This window comes from Chiroxiphia lanceolata, chromosome 3 (assembly GCF_009829145.1).
Source record: "Chiroxiphia lanceolata isolate bChiLan1 chromosome 3, bChiLan1.pri, whole genome shotgun sequence".
In the NCBI taxonomy this organism is placed as follows: Eukaryota; Metazoa; Chordata; class Aves; order Passeriformes; family Pipridae; genus Chiroxiphia; species Chiroxiphia lanceolata.
The window spans coordinates 84,680,964-84,703,525 of record NC_045639.1 but is presented as its reverse complement, the minus strand read 5'-3'; the positions used below and the strand labels follow the sequence as shown (position 1 = coordinate 84,703,525).

General features: G+C 34.1%; 1 protein-coding gene across 1 annotated transcript in view; it reads left to right on the top strand.

Moving 5' to 3' along the window:
* The window catches only part of MYO6 (myosin VI), a 104,923-nt gene extending 83,050 nt beyond the window's left edge, over nucleotides 1-21,873 (top strand). Inside the window, 15 exon segments of the mRNA XM_032681272.1 lie at nucleotides 384-474; nucleotides 1,633-1,783; nucleotides 3,120-3,153; nucleotides 3,156-3,210; nucleotides 3,212-3,319; nucleotides 3,698-3,776; nucleotides 4,660-4,820; nucleotides 7,978-8,007; nucleotides 8,487-8,525; nucleotides 11,577-11,680; nucleotides 12,931-13,062; nucleotides 15,039-15,065; nucleotides 17,201-17,419; nucleotides 18,806-18,922; nucleotides 18,925-21,873. Coding sequence (XP_032537163.1) covers nucleotides 384-474; nucleotides 1,633-1,783; nucleotides 3,120-3,153; nucleotides 3,156-3,210; nucleotides 3,212-3,319; nucleotides 3,698-3,776; nucleotides 4,660-4,820; nucleotides 7,978-8,007; nucleotides 8,487-8,525; nucleotides 11,577-11,680; nucleotides 12,931-13,062; nucleotides 15,039-15,065; nucleotides 17,201-17,419; nucleotides 18,806-18,922; nucleotides 18,925-19,004 — 1,427 coding nt within the window. The 3' untranslated portion in view covers nucleotides 19,005-21,873.
* Nucleotides 21,874-22,562: the final 689 nt, after the last annotated feature.

Genomic DNA, 22,562 nt, shown 5'->3' with positions numbered 1-22,562 from the left:
CATCCACTTTATTATCTCTAGCAGATATTGGCTTGATTACTGTTCAACACAGCACTTCGACTTCAAGTGTTTCCTGCTTGCTAGATCCCATGACTTTTAACAGAGGTTTACTGATGTTTATGAATCTGGAGGGAGGTGATGGTGCATGTGTGTGGTGCACACGTGCTTCATTGTTCCTGTCGGTTTTTGGGTGGGAGCCTCTATGTCTGGCCCAAGATTGTTAATTCTGCTGTCCACTGTGTCTTAAATGTTTGTGTTTCCAATATAGAACAAGCTCTCAAACACAGGGAGTCTACATATGGTTTCGAGCTATGAAATGTGTAATATAGGAATCATGTTAAATTGTATAAAACATTGAGACGATATCTTCTGTGTCTTTACAGTGACAAATAAGATAAAATATCGAGCCTGTGCCTGCATTAAAATACAAAAGACTAGTCGTATGTGGCTTTGCAAGAGAAAGCACAAACCACGGTAAGAAGATATTCCTTGGCTGAAGAAAAGATAGTTTTAAATAATATTCTCTTGTGACTGTAAAAAGCAGAGATTTACTATTGAAGGAGACCTTGAGAGTTTCTGTTCTCTTTCCCAAGGATCATAGACTAAATCTGAAACCTTTCCTAAGAGATGTTTATGTAGCTCTTTGCTCATAAAATCCTTCAGGGGCAGCCTAGTTTTTAGAAATCCTTCTTTTAGAAGTCTGTCTAAAATGAATTTTAAGCTCAGTAATTTTTGTCCTTTACCCATTCTTTTTTTAACTTAGAAATAATTTTGTTTTACCTGTCTTGTCTCCTCTTGAAATTAAATAATTCCATTAGCTGACTGCATGGAATACTAATGGAAAAAAACACTTCGGTCATTAAGCTCTTCTGACATCTTTGTGTTGTTTGATAGAGATCCAGCTCTGTTCTTCAGTAGTGGGCTTCTTATAGAATTTTTTCCTTTACATCCTTTAAAAGTCGTATTTCATTTTGAACCTTACATTTCTGACCATTTTCCTTTATTTTAAGCTGTTTGGTGCTCATCTTTAATTAATTGATTTAGTTTCTACTTTTTATGTGTTGTTTTTTTGTGATTCTGAGTTCCGTGATTTCTGTTTAGGAAGACTGACTGTAGATTTGTAACTTCTGTGCATGTCCTTCAATAGTTTCTTAAAAAAAACTCCCAAGTTTTCCTGGATTCTTCCCCTAGCCTTGTTTTTTCACTCCTACGGGGTCTAATGACTGTGTTCCCTGCTGTGTTGTTAAGTTTTATCTGTTTCAGTCCCATTAGCTTTTTGAGTAAGTGGCACTACTCAGCCTTTATCCACTTCAGTCAAAATTCTCTAGTGAACTAAGGATTTAATACTGGGGGGGGGAAAAAACCAACCCAACATTAATTCTCAAAATAAAAAGGCTTTTTTTCTGTTTTGAGTCATTGACTGCTAGTCACTTTTAGTTACTGTGTGCAAAAGGCTACATTACTTAGTTACTTGATGTGATAATGTTTGAATTTCAAAAAAGAGGGTGACTTTTGTCAGAAGGCATAATTTGTCTGCCATCTTCCTCTTCTGAGCGAGTGATTAGTGGTAGTTTTAGAAATATCACCTTCTAAAAACATATCAAGTACAGATAAACTGCCTTTTCTTCACAGCATTGATGGCCTGATAAAAGTGCGTACACTGAAGAAGAGACTTGATAAATTCAATGAAGTAGTAAGTGCCCTGAAGGAGGGAAAAGCAGAGACAAGCAAGCAGGTCAAGGAGCTGGAGTATTCTATTGATGCATTAATGAACAAAATTAAGGTATGTGATAATAAGGAGAGAAATAGTTTCTTATCACTGGAATCTTTAAAAAATTTCATCTAAAGTAGAAGGCCAAAGCATTTTTCTTTAATAGAAAAGGTACTTTACTATAGTGGTTTTAATTTCATTCACTGGGTAAATCCTGTTTAAAATTATTGTGAATGTAACCTAAGTGAATCCTGAAACTAGGTCTGTATGTCTATACTTTGGTGTTATTATCTTTGTTTCAAAATGGGCACTGAAGAATTTAAAGCAAAAATGCATGTTGATATTATGAGAAGTGTTGTCAGTAATTTACTTATTGCTTTTATTATTGGAATAATGCATATTAGCAATATTTTAACTTCATCAGGGCTGAAACAGACAAGCCTTTATCACAGGATAAAGAGATTTCTGTTCCAGTTAAGAGGTTTTTCAGACTTGGTAGTAAAGAAAATTCAACTCACTGATTATGCTTCAGGGTCTATAGTTCTCAGTTCCATACCACAGAAGTAAAAGGAAATGAAAGCACACTGGCATTTATTAATGTTAGAAAAAATTGTTTTTGTTGGATTCTTGTTTTATGCAATATTACAGCTTCCTTAGTGTACCATATTAAGATCTTTTTATTTAAAATCACAGTTGAAAAGATGCTAGAGTTAACCTGTCAACTTAGAATTCTCTTTTCTAATAAAATAATATAATTTGATTATTGCCATGATACACCCTCAGAAAAGGTCAGCAAACATCCCATATTGCAGTTTTATTAGTATGATGTGAATTGTAAAATGAAATTAAATTGTAGCTGTCAATTAGGTTTGAAAATGGATGTAGCAAAGGCTTTTTTAGAGTATTTTCAACCTGTCATTTGCTACTAATGCCTTTTTCTAAAAAGTTAGTCACAGCATGGCCCAATATTTTTTCTGAGTGCTAGCAGAAGTAGTGAGAAAAATATTATATTCTATGACATGAAAGGCAGAGCTGTAAATAACCACTATAGCAGATAAGAACAAAATGGACATGGACAGGCCTTAGTTTTCATCCTAGCATGGTAAGAATTAATTTTTGTTGCTTAAAACTGCAAAATTTAAAATATGAAGGCATGTTTTAAAGAAGTCATGTTTAATTTCTGGGGTGAAAAGGAGATTACTTTTATGGTTTTACATGAGAGAGGACAATAATGAATCCTCAGGATTTCAGAAAGAAAGAAGAATGAACTCAAGCTTCCCCACCCTGACGTGTATATATATTTTATTATAGTGCTCAGTGTTGTCATTTCACTTAATATTATTTCAATAGATATTTTAAAAGCAGAGTATAAATGCAAAAGAATATAATCCCCTTATTATTTTTGCAGACCACTGTAATGACTAGAGAACAGATACAGAAAGAAATGATGCTTTAGTTAAAAGCTCAGAGCAGCTTCTGAGTGCACTGCAAAAGAGCAGCAGAGGGAACAAGCAGAGAGCTACGACGCATCCAGGAGGAAATGGAAAAAAGAAAGAGAGACGTGAAGAGGAAGAACAGAAACGAAGGAAGGGAAGAAGAAAGACGTCTGTGAGTCATGAATAAGTTGCTGATTATAGAATGAGAAGAAAATAGGAAAGGCTTTTTAATGAGGTTGTTTTAATAGCTGTACACATAGAAAGTTACTTGGATTGTATTCCTGGTGTGCTGTGCAGCGTGGAAGTGTTTCCTTTCCCAGTGAATTATAAGGCAAGTGTTAGAATAGCGAATGGAAGAGATGATATGATGTAGCTGCAAGTACAGATGAACTTAAAAATGTCTTGACTTTACATGTAGTGCCCTGTTATCAGGACTGTACTGACGTCTGGATTACCGTTCAGTTTTGGAAGACACTTTCTGTCTCTCACTATCTCATGTTCACTTGCATCATAACAACATGTTCTCATTTCCTTCTCTTCTTTGTAATAGGAAATCTGATATTGAGGCAAAGAGAAAATTGGAAGAGGAAGAGAGGAAAAAGAGGGAAGATGAAGAAAAGCGTATTCAGGTTAATATTTTAGCTCTGTGTGGTTTTGACTTTTTTTTTTTTTGTTCGTGGTGGTTGTTTTGGGGTTGTTTGTTTTTTTGTATTTATTTACTTATTTTTGAATCTTTTTTGCAGCTTAGGTTCTCCACTGAGTCTAATGGCTTAATTTTATAAATGCACATCTCAGTCATTCACCGTGTTGCTTTAGTAGAAATGTAAGGCAAAAGTCATGAATAGGGCCCAAGACAGATCACCTATTTCTAGTTCACATGCAGCTGTTGGTCTTCTGAGTAGAGGTGCATCTGTTTTTAAAGGGATTTGAAAGTTATTTTAAAGTTAAAAATACACAACACTGGAGAATTCTAGTTAAGCCTTTGAAGTTTTTGCAGATGTTCCATCTCAGTCAAGTTTGTCACTTTTACTGGAAGTCACATCTGGATTCGGACCCATATGCAAAGCAGTGCCTATTGCAAAGTCCTGTAATGTCAAGTGCAGAATATCAATGAAGTACTGTGTTAGTGCTTGGAGGAGTAAACTATAGTGCTCTGTATCATTTGAATTTTAATGATTCTAAAAAGTTTTGAAGACTAGTTTTCATAATAGTGAACAAAAAGCTTAGTGTATTTTTTTTAATGAGTAATAATTATTTGGCACTTTATTTAATAGGTAACACAAGTGGTGGACAATAATTACTTGATAAACTATATGGAAACCAAGGTGCAATCTGTAGCAGTTTCATTTTTCTTGGGTCAAACTGAATACTGATGCTGTTAATTTTTCAGTTCTGTAAATTTTGCACATTTTGAAAGCTATTAATATGCTACTTAGCATATTTTTCTAATATTGCTTATGTAGCGTTTTGGTTTCAATTGGATAAGGTTAAAGATGTCTTTTTATAAAACAGGCTGAAATTGAAGCTCAGCTAGCTAGAGAACGAGAAGAGGAAACCCAGCACCAGGCAGTGCTTGAGCAGGAACGTCGTGACCACGAACTTGCAATGAGAATTGCCCAGAGTGAAGCAGAACTCATCAATGATGAGCCTCAGCTTGATTTAGGATTGCGCAGGTATGGGGTTAAGTAGTTACATTTTTCTCTCTTTTTTTTTTTTTTTTTATGTTTGCTTCTTCCTATCCTGATCCATTTGAGAAGACTACACTCTTGCTGGTTTTATGTATCTTTGTATTCATTAAATGGACCTCTTAAGTCAGTGCACTAGAATCTTTTCAAATTAACTTGTGAAATTTGTTAGAAAGATTGCTTTTGCTTAAAGACTTTCTTCATTTTGCATCTTGCTACATCAGTAATTTTGTAGTTGCTTGTGAATACAATTGCAGTTCTCTTTTTGAGTTCCGACAAGGATGGCAATCAATTTAAATTTATGACTCATTTAAAGTAGGGAATGGAATTTCTTCAGTGGTAAGTAGTAATAAAATACACCTTTTCTAATACTTGATGATTCTGCTTGTACAGTGTGAATTTGGGGGGGGGATTTAAACAAGAATCCCTCTTTGAAGGCAGAAATAATAATAATAATAGCTATTTCTGTGTCATGCTGGTAAGTTTTTAAGTGAATGAAATATCTAATGTAGATGTATTTGAAAATTAAATACTGTACTAGTTTCATTTTGTGTGAACTTTTGATATGTCATAAGAATTGCTAGACTTTTGGTATAGAGATCCTCATTACCTGTCTGCAAAGCAAGAGCTCTTCATGTGTAAAAGGTGCCTTACAAGCAACTTAGAAGTTCCTGTAAAGATGGTACTTACTGGTCAAATTGCATAAACGTACCTATGAGCATGATCACATAATTGGTGACTTCATTAGTACTAGTCTGCTCAGTTTGTTGTTGAAAGGAGTGTGAAAAAATTCCTTGTGTTTCCATGGAATTTCAAGCTCCCAGATGTGTTTTCTTTGTTACCCAAATTTTATCTAGATGTATACTTTTTTTTTTAAATAGCTGCATACCTACTTTGAGGTAGGTGGGTAATGTTTTTGTCATGTACAATACTGATTCTAGACGCTTCCAATAAAATCGTTGTTGTCTTGCCCTCAGTTATACAGTAGCTGTCACCAATAAGACTAACATGCTTAATTCATAAAATCATAAAATGGCTTGGGTTGGAAGGCCCTTGAAGGTCATCTGGTTCCAATGCCCCTGCCATGGGCAGGGACACCTTACACTAGACCAGGTTGCTCAAAGCCCCATCCAACCAGGCCTTGAACAGCTCCAGGGGTGGGGCATCCACAGCTTCCCTGCCCTGAAACAGGGCAGCCTGTTTCAGTGCCTCACGCCTTTCCCTGTTTGGATTTTGGTACAATACTTTAAAGGTAAACACAAAGTCACTCCAGTGTTGCAACCTGGCAGAGTTCTCTTAAATACGAAAAAAGGGAAGCAATAGACAAGAAGGCTTAGAGAACTCAATAATTTTTTCTGTCAGTGAACTTCTAATCTCAGTGTTTCCTGCTGCTCATGGGTGATTTTAGTATTTGTCTTTCTTGTATAATCCCAGAATGGATGATGAACTAACCATCGTCATAACTGTTTATGACTGCCAGTTTCCTCTGATGTGTAGCGGTAGGAGACTGAAGTCTCTTTTGCATGATCGGAAAGTGCTGAATGGTCTGAACAAGTTAGGATAGTGATGTAAATCCTTTGATAATACACAAATCTGGAAAAAATAATAGATTTTTCTGCTTATGTGAGATTTCTTTTGTCTCATTGGCAAATTTTTTCCCCCTACCGTTTCTAAAGTCTACTTCAAATAGTTTTAAGGATGTTCAAAAATTGACTAGAATGCTTTTAATTTAATCTTTGATTTATTTTATTTTGGTTTGCTTCAAACCAAACTAAAACATTCCCCAGGCCCCAATGTCTTCTACTAAAATCAAAGGGTAGATTTTCACATAACTTCAGGAATTGGCTTAAATGTAGAAACTAGAGGAATTCTCTGAAATTAAAACTCTTTTGGTTTGAATAAAATGCTAATTTAATAACTAAAACATAAATTCTCAGAACTTATTTTAACTGATACCAATCAAAATTTTACTAGAGTCTGAGGAAGTTACATTAAGCCATCTTCTGCATTTAAGACTTGCACATTACCATATGATACACTAAAAACAACCTTTTCTGTTAAAGTTCCACTGTAGTAAGATAAGGCATGTATCCCTTCATACTAAATTCGTGCAGTATACTTGTTCTATGCTGTTTTCACACAATTTTGTAAAAAATCTTTTCATGCTTACACATTGGTATGAATAAAAGGATATTTTCTCTTGTATGGTGCTAGCTGTGGAGTGAAAAGAGTAAGAACAAGGTGATTTTATATGCTTATTTTTAAGCAAAATGTGGTACCTGTGTGTACCATATTTGAAAATGAGTAGCCTCTACTTTATTAAAAGTACATAAGTATTAGCAGTTCCTTTAAAAAAATATTTGTTGGCTTCTGTCAAAGAAGAAAAATTGTTTTTCTGGCAGTAGATCCAGCATTTTTATTTGTGCTTATTCTGTGTGGGAAATGCTGGACTTCTAGCTTCATCCAATTTTATTACTCATCCATAGTTTAAAAGGATGTGTAATAAGGGTTTTATGGCACCTAGGGGTAAATTAACAGCAGTACTTAGCACTTAAGTAAAAAATAAGTTAATAATAGATATTTGCTTTCAACTGTGTAATGTTTTTAATTTATGCGACTTAGTGAAAGATACAGTATAGCATGTGACACCAAAAGAAGCTAGTCACAGAGAAAGTGTTGCTAGACTATCTGTTCTGTGTGTTAAGTTGGAACAACCCAAAAAAGTTTTAATTTGTAGCATATTTAGTGCTACATATGTGCACCTGTAGGTTTCTTGTTTGGCAGTTAAGACTCAGAGTCTTTTCGCAGCTTGCATGAAGAAGCATCTGCCCTGTTCCCAGAGAAGCTGCATGAGGATTGCTTATTTCTTGTGATATCCAAGAAAGAAATGTATCAGTAGCATGGCTCAAAGTCTCTGATTTTGGAATGGTGGGCAAAGTTTTCAGCTGTACATTTTTTCCTGATTATAATTTAACTCGTGATTAAATGAGAAAGGAGGGGGAAAAATCCTGTTTCTCAGTTAAAAAAAAAAAAAAAAGATAAGATGTGAAAGAGCAGGAAATACTATGACCCACCTTTTCCCACTTCAGATTATTAGAAAGTTAACTGGGAAGTAGTCTATCTAACATATATCTTCTATTTGCAGAGCCAATGGGAGAAAACCACAAATGACTGCGTATGGCATTTTTTTGCATTTGCATGCCCTAATAGAAAAAACTCCCCACTAATTAATTGAAAAGAAATTGATATTGTGCTCTTGTATACTAATACTCCATAATAATCTTTATTAACATGCTTCTGTAACCTCTAAATCATTATACCTTATATTCACTACTTTGCTTATATCTAATAAATACTTTAATAATATTATACCTAATAATATCCTATTTAAGGATAATTATAATTACTTTAAGGTTTTTCACATACCTTCCATTTTGATTGTCCTGTAATTTATTGCTCTTTACAAAATCAGGACTCTGTGTGTGCATATATATATATTATATATTATATTAAATGGAAATAATCTAAATTAAGTAGCCATTTTCTGTGCACTTTATTTAACTTCAGTTTGATTGGCAAGAACCTTTCACAGTTAAAAAGGCTTGTTTTATATGAGTACGTTTGGTTTATGATCATTTATCAATTTTCTTATAGGGAACAAATGGCCACAGAAATGTCAGAAATATTGTCTAGGTAGGTGACAGGACGACATGAAATGAATCAATCATTTTATAAAAACAAATCTCACATGAAATGGGTTGAATTATATGAAATTAAAAATAATGGAATCTGGGTTTTTTCAAGTGATAAACAATAAGTAAATTATCTTTCAGATAAATTTACACTATCACCACCTTTTTTTCAGCAATTATTTTTCTACAATTTTTATTGATTATATTAAAAAAAAAAAGAATAGTTCACATAGCCTGATATTTGTGTAATTTTGTAATGTTTCTCCAGCTTCTTCTCTTTTCACCTTTGTGATAATAAAGCAGTGGGCTCCACCTCTTTCAAAGGCATATTTCTACAGATTCAGCACAGAGTTAATTAAGTTAGTTATGTCAACATAATTTTGGTGCTTTTAATAAGAAAATATTCTAAATATAATTAATTTCAAATAAAAGCAGTTTTGAAAATTACCATGTTAAGAGCATATTAAAATGCCTCTTAAGACATCTAAACAAAAGGCCCTTCTGAGATTTCTTGAATGCTAATGCAGGATTTTGTGCACAATGCAGAAGGAAAGGAGAACGCTGGTTGAGGTCTGAATACAATTCTGCTGGAACAGTCTCTCACTAGCTGGTGCTAGAATACTAATTCTCCATTCAAAGAATTTGTTATAATGTCCTCCATATGTGAGTAATTAAAAAGTGTTTTATGCAACTTGAGGATGGAAATAAACCATGTTGTGTGTAATTAAGTTAGTATGCAAATTGAAATGGCCAGATTGCATTGCATATATTGACATAGTTCCATTCACAATGGCCAATTTTTAATGTACAGAAAAATGACAAAACTTCGGGGCAAAATCAGCATCTGTGTTGTGGTTGAATTCAAAATGCAATACTTCTTACTGCGTACTTGTTAAACTGAATTTTCTCACTTTTCATACACTGGAAACTTTTTACTTGAGACTGATTTTTTTAAATTTTTTTTTTTATTTTTAAAGTCTGAAAATATTGTTTACAATACATAACTCTTGGACTGAGCAGTGAATACTGATTGTCAAGTGTGATGCTCCTCTTACTGCCAGACTGCTACGCTGAAAGTCGTGTAGAAAACAAAAGAGTGATCTGCAGAGTGCAGAGTAGTACTGCAATAGAAAGACTAAGCCATTCAATTGGATTAGGATTCTTAAAGATTACTAGTTTAACCAGAGATTGTATAGCCTAGTTCTGCTGCTCTAAATTATGTAGCAAACTCTTGAAGTGGTGGGTAGTGTTGCTAAATAAGGAAAATCCTTAGGATTTGTTAAATTAGGTTCAAGAAGTTTAGACACCAGGCAGTGGAAAATATTTAGCAGCAATCCTTTAATGTCCTACAGGTATGCCAACAATAACAAAATATTAAAATATATTTTGAAGGAGTTTGTCCAGTTATCTGTTTTACACTTATGAGTAGTGCTAAGTCAGAGCTAATTTTTTTATGTCAGAATTCTCATGTACTATAACTGGAAGCTGTGTGTTGAGTCAGATTAGTAGTATGAGTAGGCATTATTAAGCTGACACTACAGTAAAACTAGTTTTAATTATATTGAAGGGATGGTGCAGTTAAGAAGAACATTTAGTTAAACAGATTGTTTTATTCTATGAAACTTAAATTGCATTTGTTATCTCTGCTTTCAAAACTGCTATATCTGCATAAAGAAATTTTTCAGGTTATAATAGGTGTTTATAACCTGTTTTAAAGAGGGAAAAATAAACGTCAAGCTTCAGAGTACCATGAGACCTTTATGGAAAAATAAATGTTAAAATAGTATTCACTGGGTTATACTTACTGTAATAATGTTCCAGTCCCACAAAGAGATTATTGCACAGACCTTCAAATGAAAAGGCTTGTTTTCTTCTGGTTTTATCTCCTGTGATTTTTTAATATGACATTGCATCAAGAATTCTGCTATCCTGTTAAAGATCTAGTTTCTTCTGAACAAATCCTCTCAGATCCCAGAAGATAATTCAATTTGCTTTATGTTTTTTAGTCATGAGCGTTAGTGGAGGTTGGTAAAATCATGTGTGTGTTTTTGAATTTCTTAGTGTTCAAGTGTGCTGATCATCACTGAACGTTGGAGTGTTTTGAACTCCTTTTGTATGCAATTAATCCGTGGGAGGTTTGCCATTCCTAAGGGAGGGTTCTTCCACTTCTTATCCATACCATATTTATGGAAAAAAATAAAATTCAAGTTTATCTTTACATTTAATGTTTGTTTTGTACATGGAAACCTTGAACATGCTTTTAAAGATCATGGAGATTTTAGTAATAATTTCTCACTTGTATTTGCTGTTGGCTTTCTTGTATATTACCTACATGATGAATACCTTTGGCCTTTGAAAAAAAAATGGGTTTGGATGTCTCTGTACTAATCAGCCTTTCCTCTGTGTGGTATTTTTACCTTGATATTTCTTGAGGATTCATATCCTTCCCAAATAAATGTTACTGTTCTCAGACAGCCATTAACAATTAATATAGAAATAATTTTATTTCTCTCTCAAATTAGGCTTTTTTTAAAGACACAGAATATTTCATCAACTTTTGGAACGAGGATTTTGTCCTAATCCAATTTTAAAGAGCAGAGGAAGTGCCTTTTCTTCCTTCTCCTTGTTCTACCTCAGAAATATTTTTCTTGTCTGTTTTTGAATGGAACTAAAAATGTCTATGGCCATTCTTTGTTGTCTCTTTTCTGCATCTTGGCTAGTACTAAGTAAAATGGACATCAGCATGGGATGAGATACACAGAGATAGAACATGCACCTTTTCACATATAAGCACTATTAATGGCAATTCCTTTTAATCTCTAGGAGGCCTGTCAGATAACTATGTGATTTTGGACATAAAATATGTTTTAATTTTCTCTTAATATGAACATCTTGAAAATAATGTGGTATTTTACCTTTAAATTCAGTCTGTTTGCTACTGATTTTTGTGGCAATAAGAGTGTCGCAGTGTTGTTCATGGAATCTCTTCCTCCTCTTACAACACTTCCTGTTTAATACTTGAAAAATATATATATTTTTTTAATAATCTTAGGGGTCCTGCAGTGCAAGCCACAAAAGCTGCTGCTGGTACTAAGAAGCATGATCTCAGTAAGTGGAAATATGCAGAGCTTCGTGATACAATCAATACATCCTGTGGTAAGTGGAATTTTTTCTGATTTGAGAAAGAGGTCAAGTTGCAGTTGCATGTTACTTTCTTCCTATAACACTGATAAAAACTTTATTCAGGTTTGAATTAATAACAAATTATTTAAAAAGTTCTGTTACCCCAAAAGCAGCAATAAATGAAGCTGTTTACATATTAAGGAAACAATTTCTTTTTTTTCTCTTTAGTTATTATATATTTGTGATAGTAAACTCTTGGGCCATGAAATTTGTATTATAATTTCTTAAATAAATTGTCTCAGATTTTTGTATTCCCACAAAGGGATAATAGTTATTGTGCTTTACCTGGAATTTTGTGTTCTAAGAAATCATTTGCTATCACTTCTTGCTGTCATCAGATCACAAAGAAAGCAAATATCATATAAAGCACAGCATAAAATATTTTCTGTCTTGGATATTTAGATTGTTTGTTAATTTTTCCAACTTCTTTTGGGAAGCTCACAGTTGGGGCATTAATTACTTTTCCCCCAGTCTGAAGACAGAAAAGATAAGAATTATTCCTTTATTAGATACTACTGTTTCTTCCTGTTTCTCATTGAAAGCGGTTGGTTAACTTCTGATTTAAGATCCTTCTATTTTTCGCTGAATAGAAATTGGAAACAAATCCATTCTCTTATGCTGTTTTTACACATGCAAGACTGGAGCAATGTTTTCCACCTGACTAGGTGCTGCAGTAATACCTGGTGCTCACGTGTGTTCATCCCTAGTGAAGCCAGTTTGGGTACTCTTAGATGACTAAGGAAAGAACCTTGAGATCATTCATTCTCTTTGTATAATGAAACTCAGCAAAATGAAAATATGCAAGTAATATACCTAGATATGAGCAGTCATATTGCTGGTTTTCTTTTTTACAGTTGCAGAAATAAAGTTCAGCAGTGAAATTTTATGTTTCTGTACTGCTTGTCTGTGATAGTGTCAACTGGCAAATTTAGTGAACTAAGAGTTTTGTCGCATTTCACTGCTCCAAATCCCCCAGTAAAAAGTTGCTTTGGGAATTGCCTTTACTCTAAAGGAAAGGGTACATAGAACTCTGAGGTAATTTCTGGGCCATAAAATACAGGCCCTGTGATACAGATAATGAAGTTTATTATATTACATTTTAGTATTATAACAAGTGTTACAACTTGATCTCAAATTATATACCTATCAATATAAAAAAGCATTTAATAAATAATTTTTCTGATTTTTCTCACTCATCCCTTCCCTCCTCATTTTTGGGATAGATATTGAACTGTTGGCAGCTTGCAGAGAAGAGTTCCACCGAAGGCTAAAGGTGTATCATGCTTGGAAATCCAAGAATAAGAAACGCAATGCAGAAACAGAACAGCGTGCTCCCAAATCAGTCACAGACTATGGTGAGGAGAGATAATTTTGTGTTTATAATCACTTTTGGCCATATTCTAAAGAAAACATTTCTAAAATCAATTTTGAGTTTGCTAGGTTGAAGGAAATTCCTGGGGGTTTTAAGAGTACTTTTACGTCTATTTAAGGTAGCTACTTTGAAAAGATTGAAACTGGCAAATACTTTGCAGAAATTAAAATACTTTAATAGACCCAGATAACTGTGTTGAATAGCTCTCCCTAAAACCTTTTCTTACATCCAAGTCACATCTGTTAAAATTCGTTCTTGATACAGGCATTTTTGCTAAGTGTTCATTGCTGTGCTACTTTATTATCTCATAATATATAGCTATTTAGATATAAATATAGATACTTTTAAAAGGTGCTGATTTATCATTTACATCGTGGTAAGCCTTACGTACATTACCGTACATTCTCTTTTTAAAAATTCTGTGAGTGGTGATATTGCAATTTTTGTTTAAGGGATTTTGTAGTCCCTGCTTTCTTATTAGTCCTTCATTCTGCTGATTTCACAGATGCATGTTTATTGTCAAAGCAATGTACTAATAAGTGACTGCCTTTCAAGCTCATCAAGAAAGTGTAGGAGTTGCCATGTTTAATACTGCCAGACTGAAAATTCAGTGCCCAATTTTGGAGTGCCATTTGCAGAATGGATAGTGTTCCTGCCATACAGTTGAAGCAAGAGGCAGAGGAAAGGGAAGATGGAGAGAAAGTGCTGTCCCCAGAGTCCCCTTAGCCTGAGATTAGAGCATTGTCCTGGGACATGGAGGATAAAGATCTCAGGGAATACAGGTGCCCTACTTTCTCTCAGTTCATAGATGAAGTTGTCTCCTTCCCCTTCATTCATTTACTGAGTGTGCATTGCTTGAGAATTTGAGGTTTTCAGGGAACTTTGGTACAGATATGGCAAGTGAAATCTGAACCCCTGGAGAAGATATTACTAAAGAATGGGTCCTTATGACTGTGCCCAGTAATGTGGTTTTAAGTGCTTAAGAAAGCTAATGACTGAAACAGCAGGAAAAGGCACTTGAAGCACTTCTGCAAAGCGGTAAATTGCTTTGAGTTTGAATTGACAAGTTCTCTGTGGAGCTAAATGGATAAAATACATATCATGCACAGTATTGCTGATGGGAAGTATCAAAGAGCAGAAAATCTTTGGATTTGTGCACACAAAGCTTGGAGTACTCATGTTCTCATCCCATGTATTCAGACATTTACAGCATTTTTATCAGTGGTTCTCATTGCATTTTTTTACTTTTCTTGAAATACGGCATCGTATTTGTGAAGAAAAGGACACTGCGGTTCAGAAGAAATTGATGGCAACCTATAGAGACTCTTAATGTCAGAATGATTCTTCCTATTCCAAATAATTATACTACGTGGGCATTTCACATCTATGTATGATAGTGATCTGAGCAGGTAGTAAGAAGGGATTCTGACTTCTTGGGTGCTAAAGCTAAAAGACTTTCAGGTGTCAGTGGATGTGTACTTCAAATGATGCAGTTTCTTCTTTCCATATCTTCATTGATGTAATACAATTTTACAGGTATCCTTTACTTAAATAAATACATTCAGTATAGAAGCTAAACATTGGTTTGCATATTATTATTGGAATAGGCAGATTCAGTATTCCGGAGGTTTGGAAAATTTTTTGTAGCAGAAATATCAAAAATGAAAAGTGCTACATTAATTAACGAGTGGATTTGTCACAGCAATTTGTGCTTAGCATGTATACGACTGAGTTTTTGTAACTGGCATCACAAATTATAGAAGTAATAAATTTCAAGATTAAATTCTGATGAAAATAGAAGTACAAAATTAATAGAAATATTTAGTATCTGTGTTTATTGCAACTAGAATTCCCAGTTGTATATCATCAGCATTGGTGAAAAATGTTGAGGTAATGAAACAGTAACTTTTAAAGGATCAGCGCTTTTATGTTTTGTTCAACATGTAATATTGTTCACAGATTTTGCACCATTTTTGAGCAACTCAAGTAAGTGAGGAGATGGTTATTTAAGCTAACCTTGAAGAATAGGAAGACTTGACAGCTTGATACTAACATTAATTAATCCAGTGTTTTGCTACACTTGTACATAGAATTTAATTGTGAGAATAATCTATTTTACAATTTGGCAATGTTATTAATTTGATGATAATTATACATTATTCTAGTAATTTACAAATGTACTTGTCTTCATGAAATCCTACCCATTTGAGCAGTAGTGGGAAGGGAGAATGAAATAACCTTTTTATGTGGGTTATTTGAAGATATAATCTCCCATTTTTTTCCATACGCCCTACAAAATAACTTGTTTGTTCTAATATTTTTTCACTGTCAGCATATGGCTTTTTGTTGTAGCAAAACTCTGTAATCAATTTAATATAACAGCTATTTTCCTAGCACATAAACTAACATTCAGGTGATGGTTTCTTCTGAATAAAGAAATTCAGTTCCATAGCACTGAGAAACAGAGGCTATATTGGCTGCTTAGTGTTCCTGTCCTCTAGATTTGCTCTTGGATGTAGATATGCATAGGGGTAGAAAGAAGCCTTAGCAATTATTATTGCAGTGCAAAAAGTATTTGACAATACTAAAGCACTGATCTGCTGAGATAGGTGTTCAGACAATTTGTAGAAAATAGTATTAATTTCCTATAAACTGTGTCTTCCTGTAAGGTACATGTTTTATCAGAGTCGATGTAAAAAAGTAGCATTCACCTGTTAAAATACTGGTTTTCTCCTTCTCTTTGTTTATGCAGACATGGGGGAAAAAAGGGGTATATATGTTATGTATAACACATGGTATTTTTTTAAGGTTCTGCTCCTCAGGCTCAGAATAACTATTTTTGCTTGAATCAAAGCAGAAGAAATTTCAAGTTGCAGTTGTTGGTCTATATTAATCTTGTTCGTGATTGTAAAAATACATTATTAAAAGTGATTGTTGTTTTTCATATTAAATATTAGCTCAGAAATTATCTTTGCTGCTCAGTAGACACTGAACAAAAATGGAATTCACTTCTGATTTTTCTCTTTATGCTGAAACATGCAACTGTTAATACTGACTCTCTTTTGTAGAGATGGCACAGATCCACATTCAGAGTTTCTTAAAGAGGGTATATGTAACAGTGGTGGTGTAAAACACTAAAAAGTTCAGTACCAAATTTTTGCAGGAGGCAGTTAGTATAGGAAAGGATCTTGCTTGTAAGAACATTTGCCATTTAAAACTAATTATGATAGTATATACATACCGTCAGGAAGTTGGATCAATTGATCAATTAACACAGAGAGAGCTTTCATTTTAAAGAAAGTTTCTCTCTGGAAACTGAAATGTGTGGAACTCAGAGAGTCCAAAAATGCATACAGAAAATATTTACCAAAAATATATATGAAGCTTCAAAAAACTTCATATAACTCTGTCCCCTTTAGAAGTTTGCTTGGTTGATCTTAATGGTCTGAAATAAAGAATAAAGTAGTTCTGATGCCAGAGTTTAGCGCACAGAAATCTAGGCAGAAAGTTATGTTTGGTGGCAGCTTTGTGATAAGCAGTATTTGTTGTCAACATTTCTATTAACAAATTAGTAATTTCTAACAATATTTACACCTTTCTGTGTTGACTGTCAAAAATCTTAAAGTGATGTTTTGTGTTTTGTAACTTTAAATGCTTTACACTTTGATCTTGTTTTACAAAGAGATTGACAGAACTAAAGCAGTTACTGATGAATGTTCCTGGTTTGTAAGACATCTTATATGGGAAGTTTTACCTTAAATATTGATTTAAAGCAGAGTGCATTATTTTACTTGCTTTTTTTGTCTAAACATTCCATTAAGCAACCATAGATAAAATATTAACATGAGCCTTTCCTGACCAGTGTTGTAGCTGTCGTGATTTACAGAACCCACTTATATGAAATGGAAGTACTTTTTAGGTTTGATGAGACTTCAGCTGACCTTGAATTAGAGAGAATCTCTTGGGTTTTGGAGTTTAGTTTGTTTTCTTGTTTGGTTAGTTGTTTTGGGTTTTGTTTTTTTTTTTTTTTAGATTTGCTTATTAATCAAGCAAGTAGTAATATGGCTTTCTTGTTCTCTAATTTTTTTTGCTTATTTTTGGGGCTTTCTTCTGTATGATAGCACAACAGAACCCAACAGCCCAGCTGCCGAGCAGACAGCAAGAGATTGAAATGAACAGACAACAGCGTTACTTCCGCATTCCCTTCATCCGCCCCGCGGACCAGTACAAAGACCCCCAGAACAAGAAGAAGGGTTGGTGGTATGCACATTTTGATGGGCCATGGATTGCTCGACAAATGGAACTTCATCCTGACAAGGCACCCATTCTCCTTGTAGCGGGTTGGTATTGAAAGCAAAATTCAAAACTTTGAAAAGGTTCAGAGTTGGTAAGTTACTTTAGGAAAAGACAGAGGATACAAGTTTCCCAAGTTGTATCTTCTTTTTTTTTTTTTTTCCTCCAGCAGTTCTTATCTGGGCAGAATTTTAGGATTTGGGACTGTTCTTAATGGCCAAACTTTTCAAATACCATTTGGCCACATGTTCTACTTGTGCACATGCTTCGATTTGGGAAGTCAGAGATAGAGTGGTTCTGATGTAAATATTTTTATTAAGTGCCCTCTGATTATTCTGAACTGGAGACAGCACGAAGATAAAAATCACAGTTTATCTGGGAAAGTTCTACTCATCGTTGTATTGTTTTTTAGTTAGCTTTGAAAAATTACAACCAGTTTGTATCACAACAATTTGTGCATACGTTATATTGTCTTTCCATAATATGAAGCTAATAGCAAACTGATGCTTTTACCCTATTTATGCTGCCTAATGTGGGAGAATAGCTTTTTAATCTTCAATGTTTAAAATAAAAACTAAATATTGCAATGGACAGTAGAGATTTGTCTGGTGGTGAAATATATCCAGCTTTTCTGGAGGATAATGAAAGGGGGGGAAAACACTGGAGGAATGCTGTTTATGGTTCTGTGGTTTTGTATTTAACTTAGAGACCAAGGAAAAGTCTATAACCAATTTGTTTCTCTTCAGTTATACCTTACTGCCAACAAAAGTTTGTTTCCTGCAAATTATTTTTAATAGAATTTCTTACACCAACTGTTACTATTCAGTGTCAAAGCCCATAGCAAAAAGTAGCACTGCTGTCATGAGTACCACATTCGATGGATCACCTATTAAAAATGAGATTATAATTTAGTGTTTGAACTACACCCATCATTTTGTTGGATTCCCTACGTTAGTCCCATTTGGTAAATGCTGTTTGTTTTGCATGGGAGGCTGACAGATTAGTTGGTCAAAAGTCTGGAGTTCTTAGTTGCTTTGTTACATTTAAACAGATAGTAACAGCAGTTTGCTGTGAAATGGCCTAAAACTGAAAGTATACGTAAAACAAATGCAGTTGTCAGCCTGTAATGGATTTCAGGAGAATATATCAAGATGCTGATCTTTTCACTTCTTTCCTTTGTTCCTTTTTGCTCACTTTTTAAGCACAACTTTGTCAATTGCAACATGTGATACTAGTTTATTGTGATACCTCTGTGGTACTCTGTGTGTAACAAAAAAACCAAACCAAAAAATATTTATCTGACAACTTATTTCCCCATAAGCTCCGAAACCTTTTAACAAACCAGAGCTTCAGAGATGGAATCTAATTAACAAAGATCTAATTTGTTTTATGGGACTTTTGAATGATGTTTTATTTTCCCTTTACCATTTCAGGTAAGGATGATATGGATATGTGCGAGCTTAATCTTGAAGAGACTGGGTTAACCCGAAAGCGAGGTGCTGAAATTTTGCCGAGACAGTTTGAAGAAATTTGGGAGCGCTGTGGAGGTATCCATATCTTCAAAATGCAATTGCAAGCAGACAAGCTCGTCCTACGTACGCTACGGCGATGCTGCAGAACCTGTTGAAATGAATTGGCATTTTGCACAGTAGTGTTCGAGATGAGAACCCTTGCCTGTGATACAAAGGGAAGAGTTCCTCTGGGCAACAGAGGACGTAAACATTCTATAATCATATTAGAGATGTTTAATATAAAGTGAAGAGGTTTTATTAATCACGTGGTTTGTTAATTTGTACTTTATGATGTTTAATTTGTGTAGTGAACTTTACTAGGTATGAGGACCTTGAAGAAACTTCAGTCAGTGTAGTTTGTTGCATTTTGTTTATTTTCTTTAACAGTTTCTGTTAGAACTCTTAACACTTCTAAGCAATCTCTATTTACTCGGGTACATATTACAAAGAACTGCATTGCAACCACCTTTTTATAAAAGTCCTGCTTCAAACACTGAATAGTTGGCTTCAAGTGATCTAGTAAAGAGGATATGCTGTTTCTAACTGGAATTGTGAGGCCTTAGCTTTGACTTCTGTTACGGAGAAGTTGGAGTATACTTTTATATCTCTGAGACATTTTATGTCCTGATTTGCAAACTGTTTAGTGTCTGTATTTAGTTGTTTTTTTTTCAGAACCTGATGGGAAATCCTCCTAAACTTGAGACCCATAAATTCCTATTTAATTCAATTCTCTGTCTTGGTTTAAGAGAAATGGTTTTCTGTACATTCTGAGAAGAGCATTCATATGTGTCAATATAGTGTAATATTGGAGGTCCTCAAAGAATGTACTGCTCATTAGGGCTTATACCACTTCTTAGTTTTTTCTCTTTTTTCTGTTTCAGTAGAAATTTGCTTTAGACTTATTTTTCTGACCGCATTTCCATTAGGAACTCTTGGACAGTTTGTTAGCCAGGTAGTGTAATTTCAAAATATTATGCAAAATTGTCCAAGCCTTGTATCTGGAGGTATAAGATTAAGGATAGGATAAGGGAAATACGTTCAGCTTTTTGATGTCAGTATAACTTAACTGAATATTGAGGCCTGAGCCTCAGACATTGTGTTTTTTAATTGTAACAAGATATACAAGGTCTCTACCTTTTGTTAGAGTGTGTAAAACATTGGTCTAATAACATAATGCATCATCTTAATACTATGTGCTAATTAAATAGCTACAAATTTTAGTATACTGAAATACTACAGCGATTTGGACACTACTCTGAGCTTTGTCATAATCTCTTCTGTCAAGTTTCATAGCTTGTAACAGTTCCCTCATTAAGCAGGTTGTTTTGGGAGTTTTTGTGGGTGGGAATCGTTAATTTCATACAGTTTTAAGATGCATCTCTTTCACTTATGTGAACATTGTTTTACTATGCTGGCCATTATTTCAACAAATTAAACTTGACTATTTATCTCTCTAATAGGAATTCAAAATATAAGTAGCTTGATGTCCAATTACTTATTTAACCTGATTCAAAAATGAAGTCTTGCTCTTTTAAGTGACAAATTTTGTTTACACTATAAGAAAATTTCCTCAGTCTTTACTCAGTTTGAAACCTCTTGGAAATGTTAGTTTTTTAATGCATAAATATACTTAATAATTTTCAAGAGGTACAGTTCTGTAGCACAGAGAGAGCTCCTGATGCTGACCTTAGATTGTGGTTGTATGCCACAGTCTGCTTGTTGTTATAAATACACTCCTTACTATAATACTTGTGGAGATATTCAGTAGTAGTTAACTCTGTACAGACCCACTGCATCAGGGAATCTCAGCTTCTGCTGCATACCCACTCAGCCTCTTGCAAACGAGGAAATGTTTTAATTTTACCCAAATTCTTCCCTAAAACAATAATTTGTCTGTAAGATGAAAGGAGAGGTGCATCAGACTGCTGGATAGCAAGTTGTGTGCAAACCTGTACAGTGTTGCATGAATTTAAAGGTGCAGCTTAGGAAATTTAGGTTACTGGTTTAATGTATTACTACACTGGAACCGAAGTTTCACAACTTCCAGTCTCTGGAAACTTAACACTGCAGGAAGCTGTGCTCACTCACATGATCCCACAAGGAAAATCACTGACCTGACCTGTGTTTATTACTGTCTGGATTTAGCTGCTTGACTTAACATGTTCAGTCCCAGTGTATGTGTGTACATATATATTGTGTGTATATATATATATACAAAACCATGGATCTTATGAGACTGGACATAGTAAGCAAGGAACCTCATTATTTAAGTGTGTGTCTGTTTATACACATATATAAGCTTAAATATTTTAGTAAATATGTGTAAACATACCTGTGGGGAACTTAAAATGAATAAAATTAACTGAATTTTTCCAATCTGTACCTTTGATTATGCTAGGATTACCTTGACTGGCATCAGAAAGAAAATTTGTTCTTCAAATAGGTGTGTGGGAATTTTTGTTAACTAAATGACTAAAAAATATAGCTATTGGGAAAATAAAATGGACTTTAAAATAGTGGAAGAGGGTCTGGTGGTTGGACGTTCTCAAATGAGATATTCCCACCTCTCTGCAGTGCTCCAGCAGTATGACTGAGGCAAGCAATACATTCCAAAATCAGGATATTCTAGTTTGCACAGTAGCAGGCTGCTTTTTTTTTTTGTTATTATTATTTTTCTTTCTCTGCATCAAAAGCAGCATCTGCTCTTATTTTTACTGATCTTTCTGTGCAACAAAATTAATTTTCAGTTAGTTTCAGACTATTTTATTTTTCTTACATGTCAAGCAATGTTCAGTGCTTACAAATTATTTCTGTGATCCCATCTACCGTGTCAGATAATTATACAATTGGTTGATTTGGAGAGGAAATTAAAAAAAAAGAGGGGAGGGAGTTCGACTGTAGTATGACCTAATGCCCTTCTGATCTGTGGTTATAGAGAAAAATTTTGGTTTTTAAAGCACATTGGCTGGTTCTCTCTATGTTTGATTTTTTTTTTAAAAATAAATTCTTCCTGCCTATCAGTGAACCTGTTTGTTATAGTTGAGATCTGCCTGAAACAGTCCACAAAACAAAGGAGGGAAGAGAATCACCACACTAGGCTACATTCCTGACTAGGTAACCCTGAAATATCCATTTCTTGAGAATGCTACTTTGAAGATCATAAGGTCGTTAAATACTTATCTTTCATCCACTGAGAAGATTGTTTTTCTTAACTTAGTTTAATCCTTTGGGTTTTTCTCAAAATCTTTTTAAAGTATTTAAATGACCTCCTAATACTGTACTGAAAATTAAAAATTAAAAATAACACATTCCATGTTGAAATCTCACTTGTATCTTCTTACCATTTTGTCTTTGAAGATTTAAAGCATAATAATAAGAGTAAATTAAGTTATGAGAAGGGTAAAAGGATTTCTGTGCTGGAACTCCCTGCTGCTTTTCTATCAGATGTTTTTGATGCTTACTTTTCAAAGTTTTACTTTAGTGAAGGTTTTGTCTTTACTTTCTAAAGTAAGTGTTTCTCCATAATGACATTCTGATATTAAAAAATTCTGATTTTTTTACTTTTAAGTTTCATCCTTAATTTCTCAGTATTTTTAAAACAAATATCTTTACTTTTATTACTATTTTTTATTTATTGCTATCACTTCCCATGTATCTATAATTTGCTATGCTGTGTATT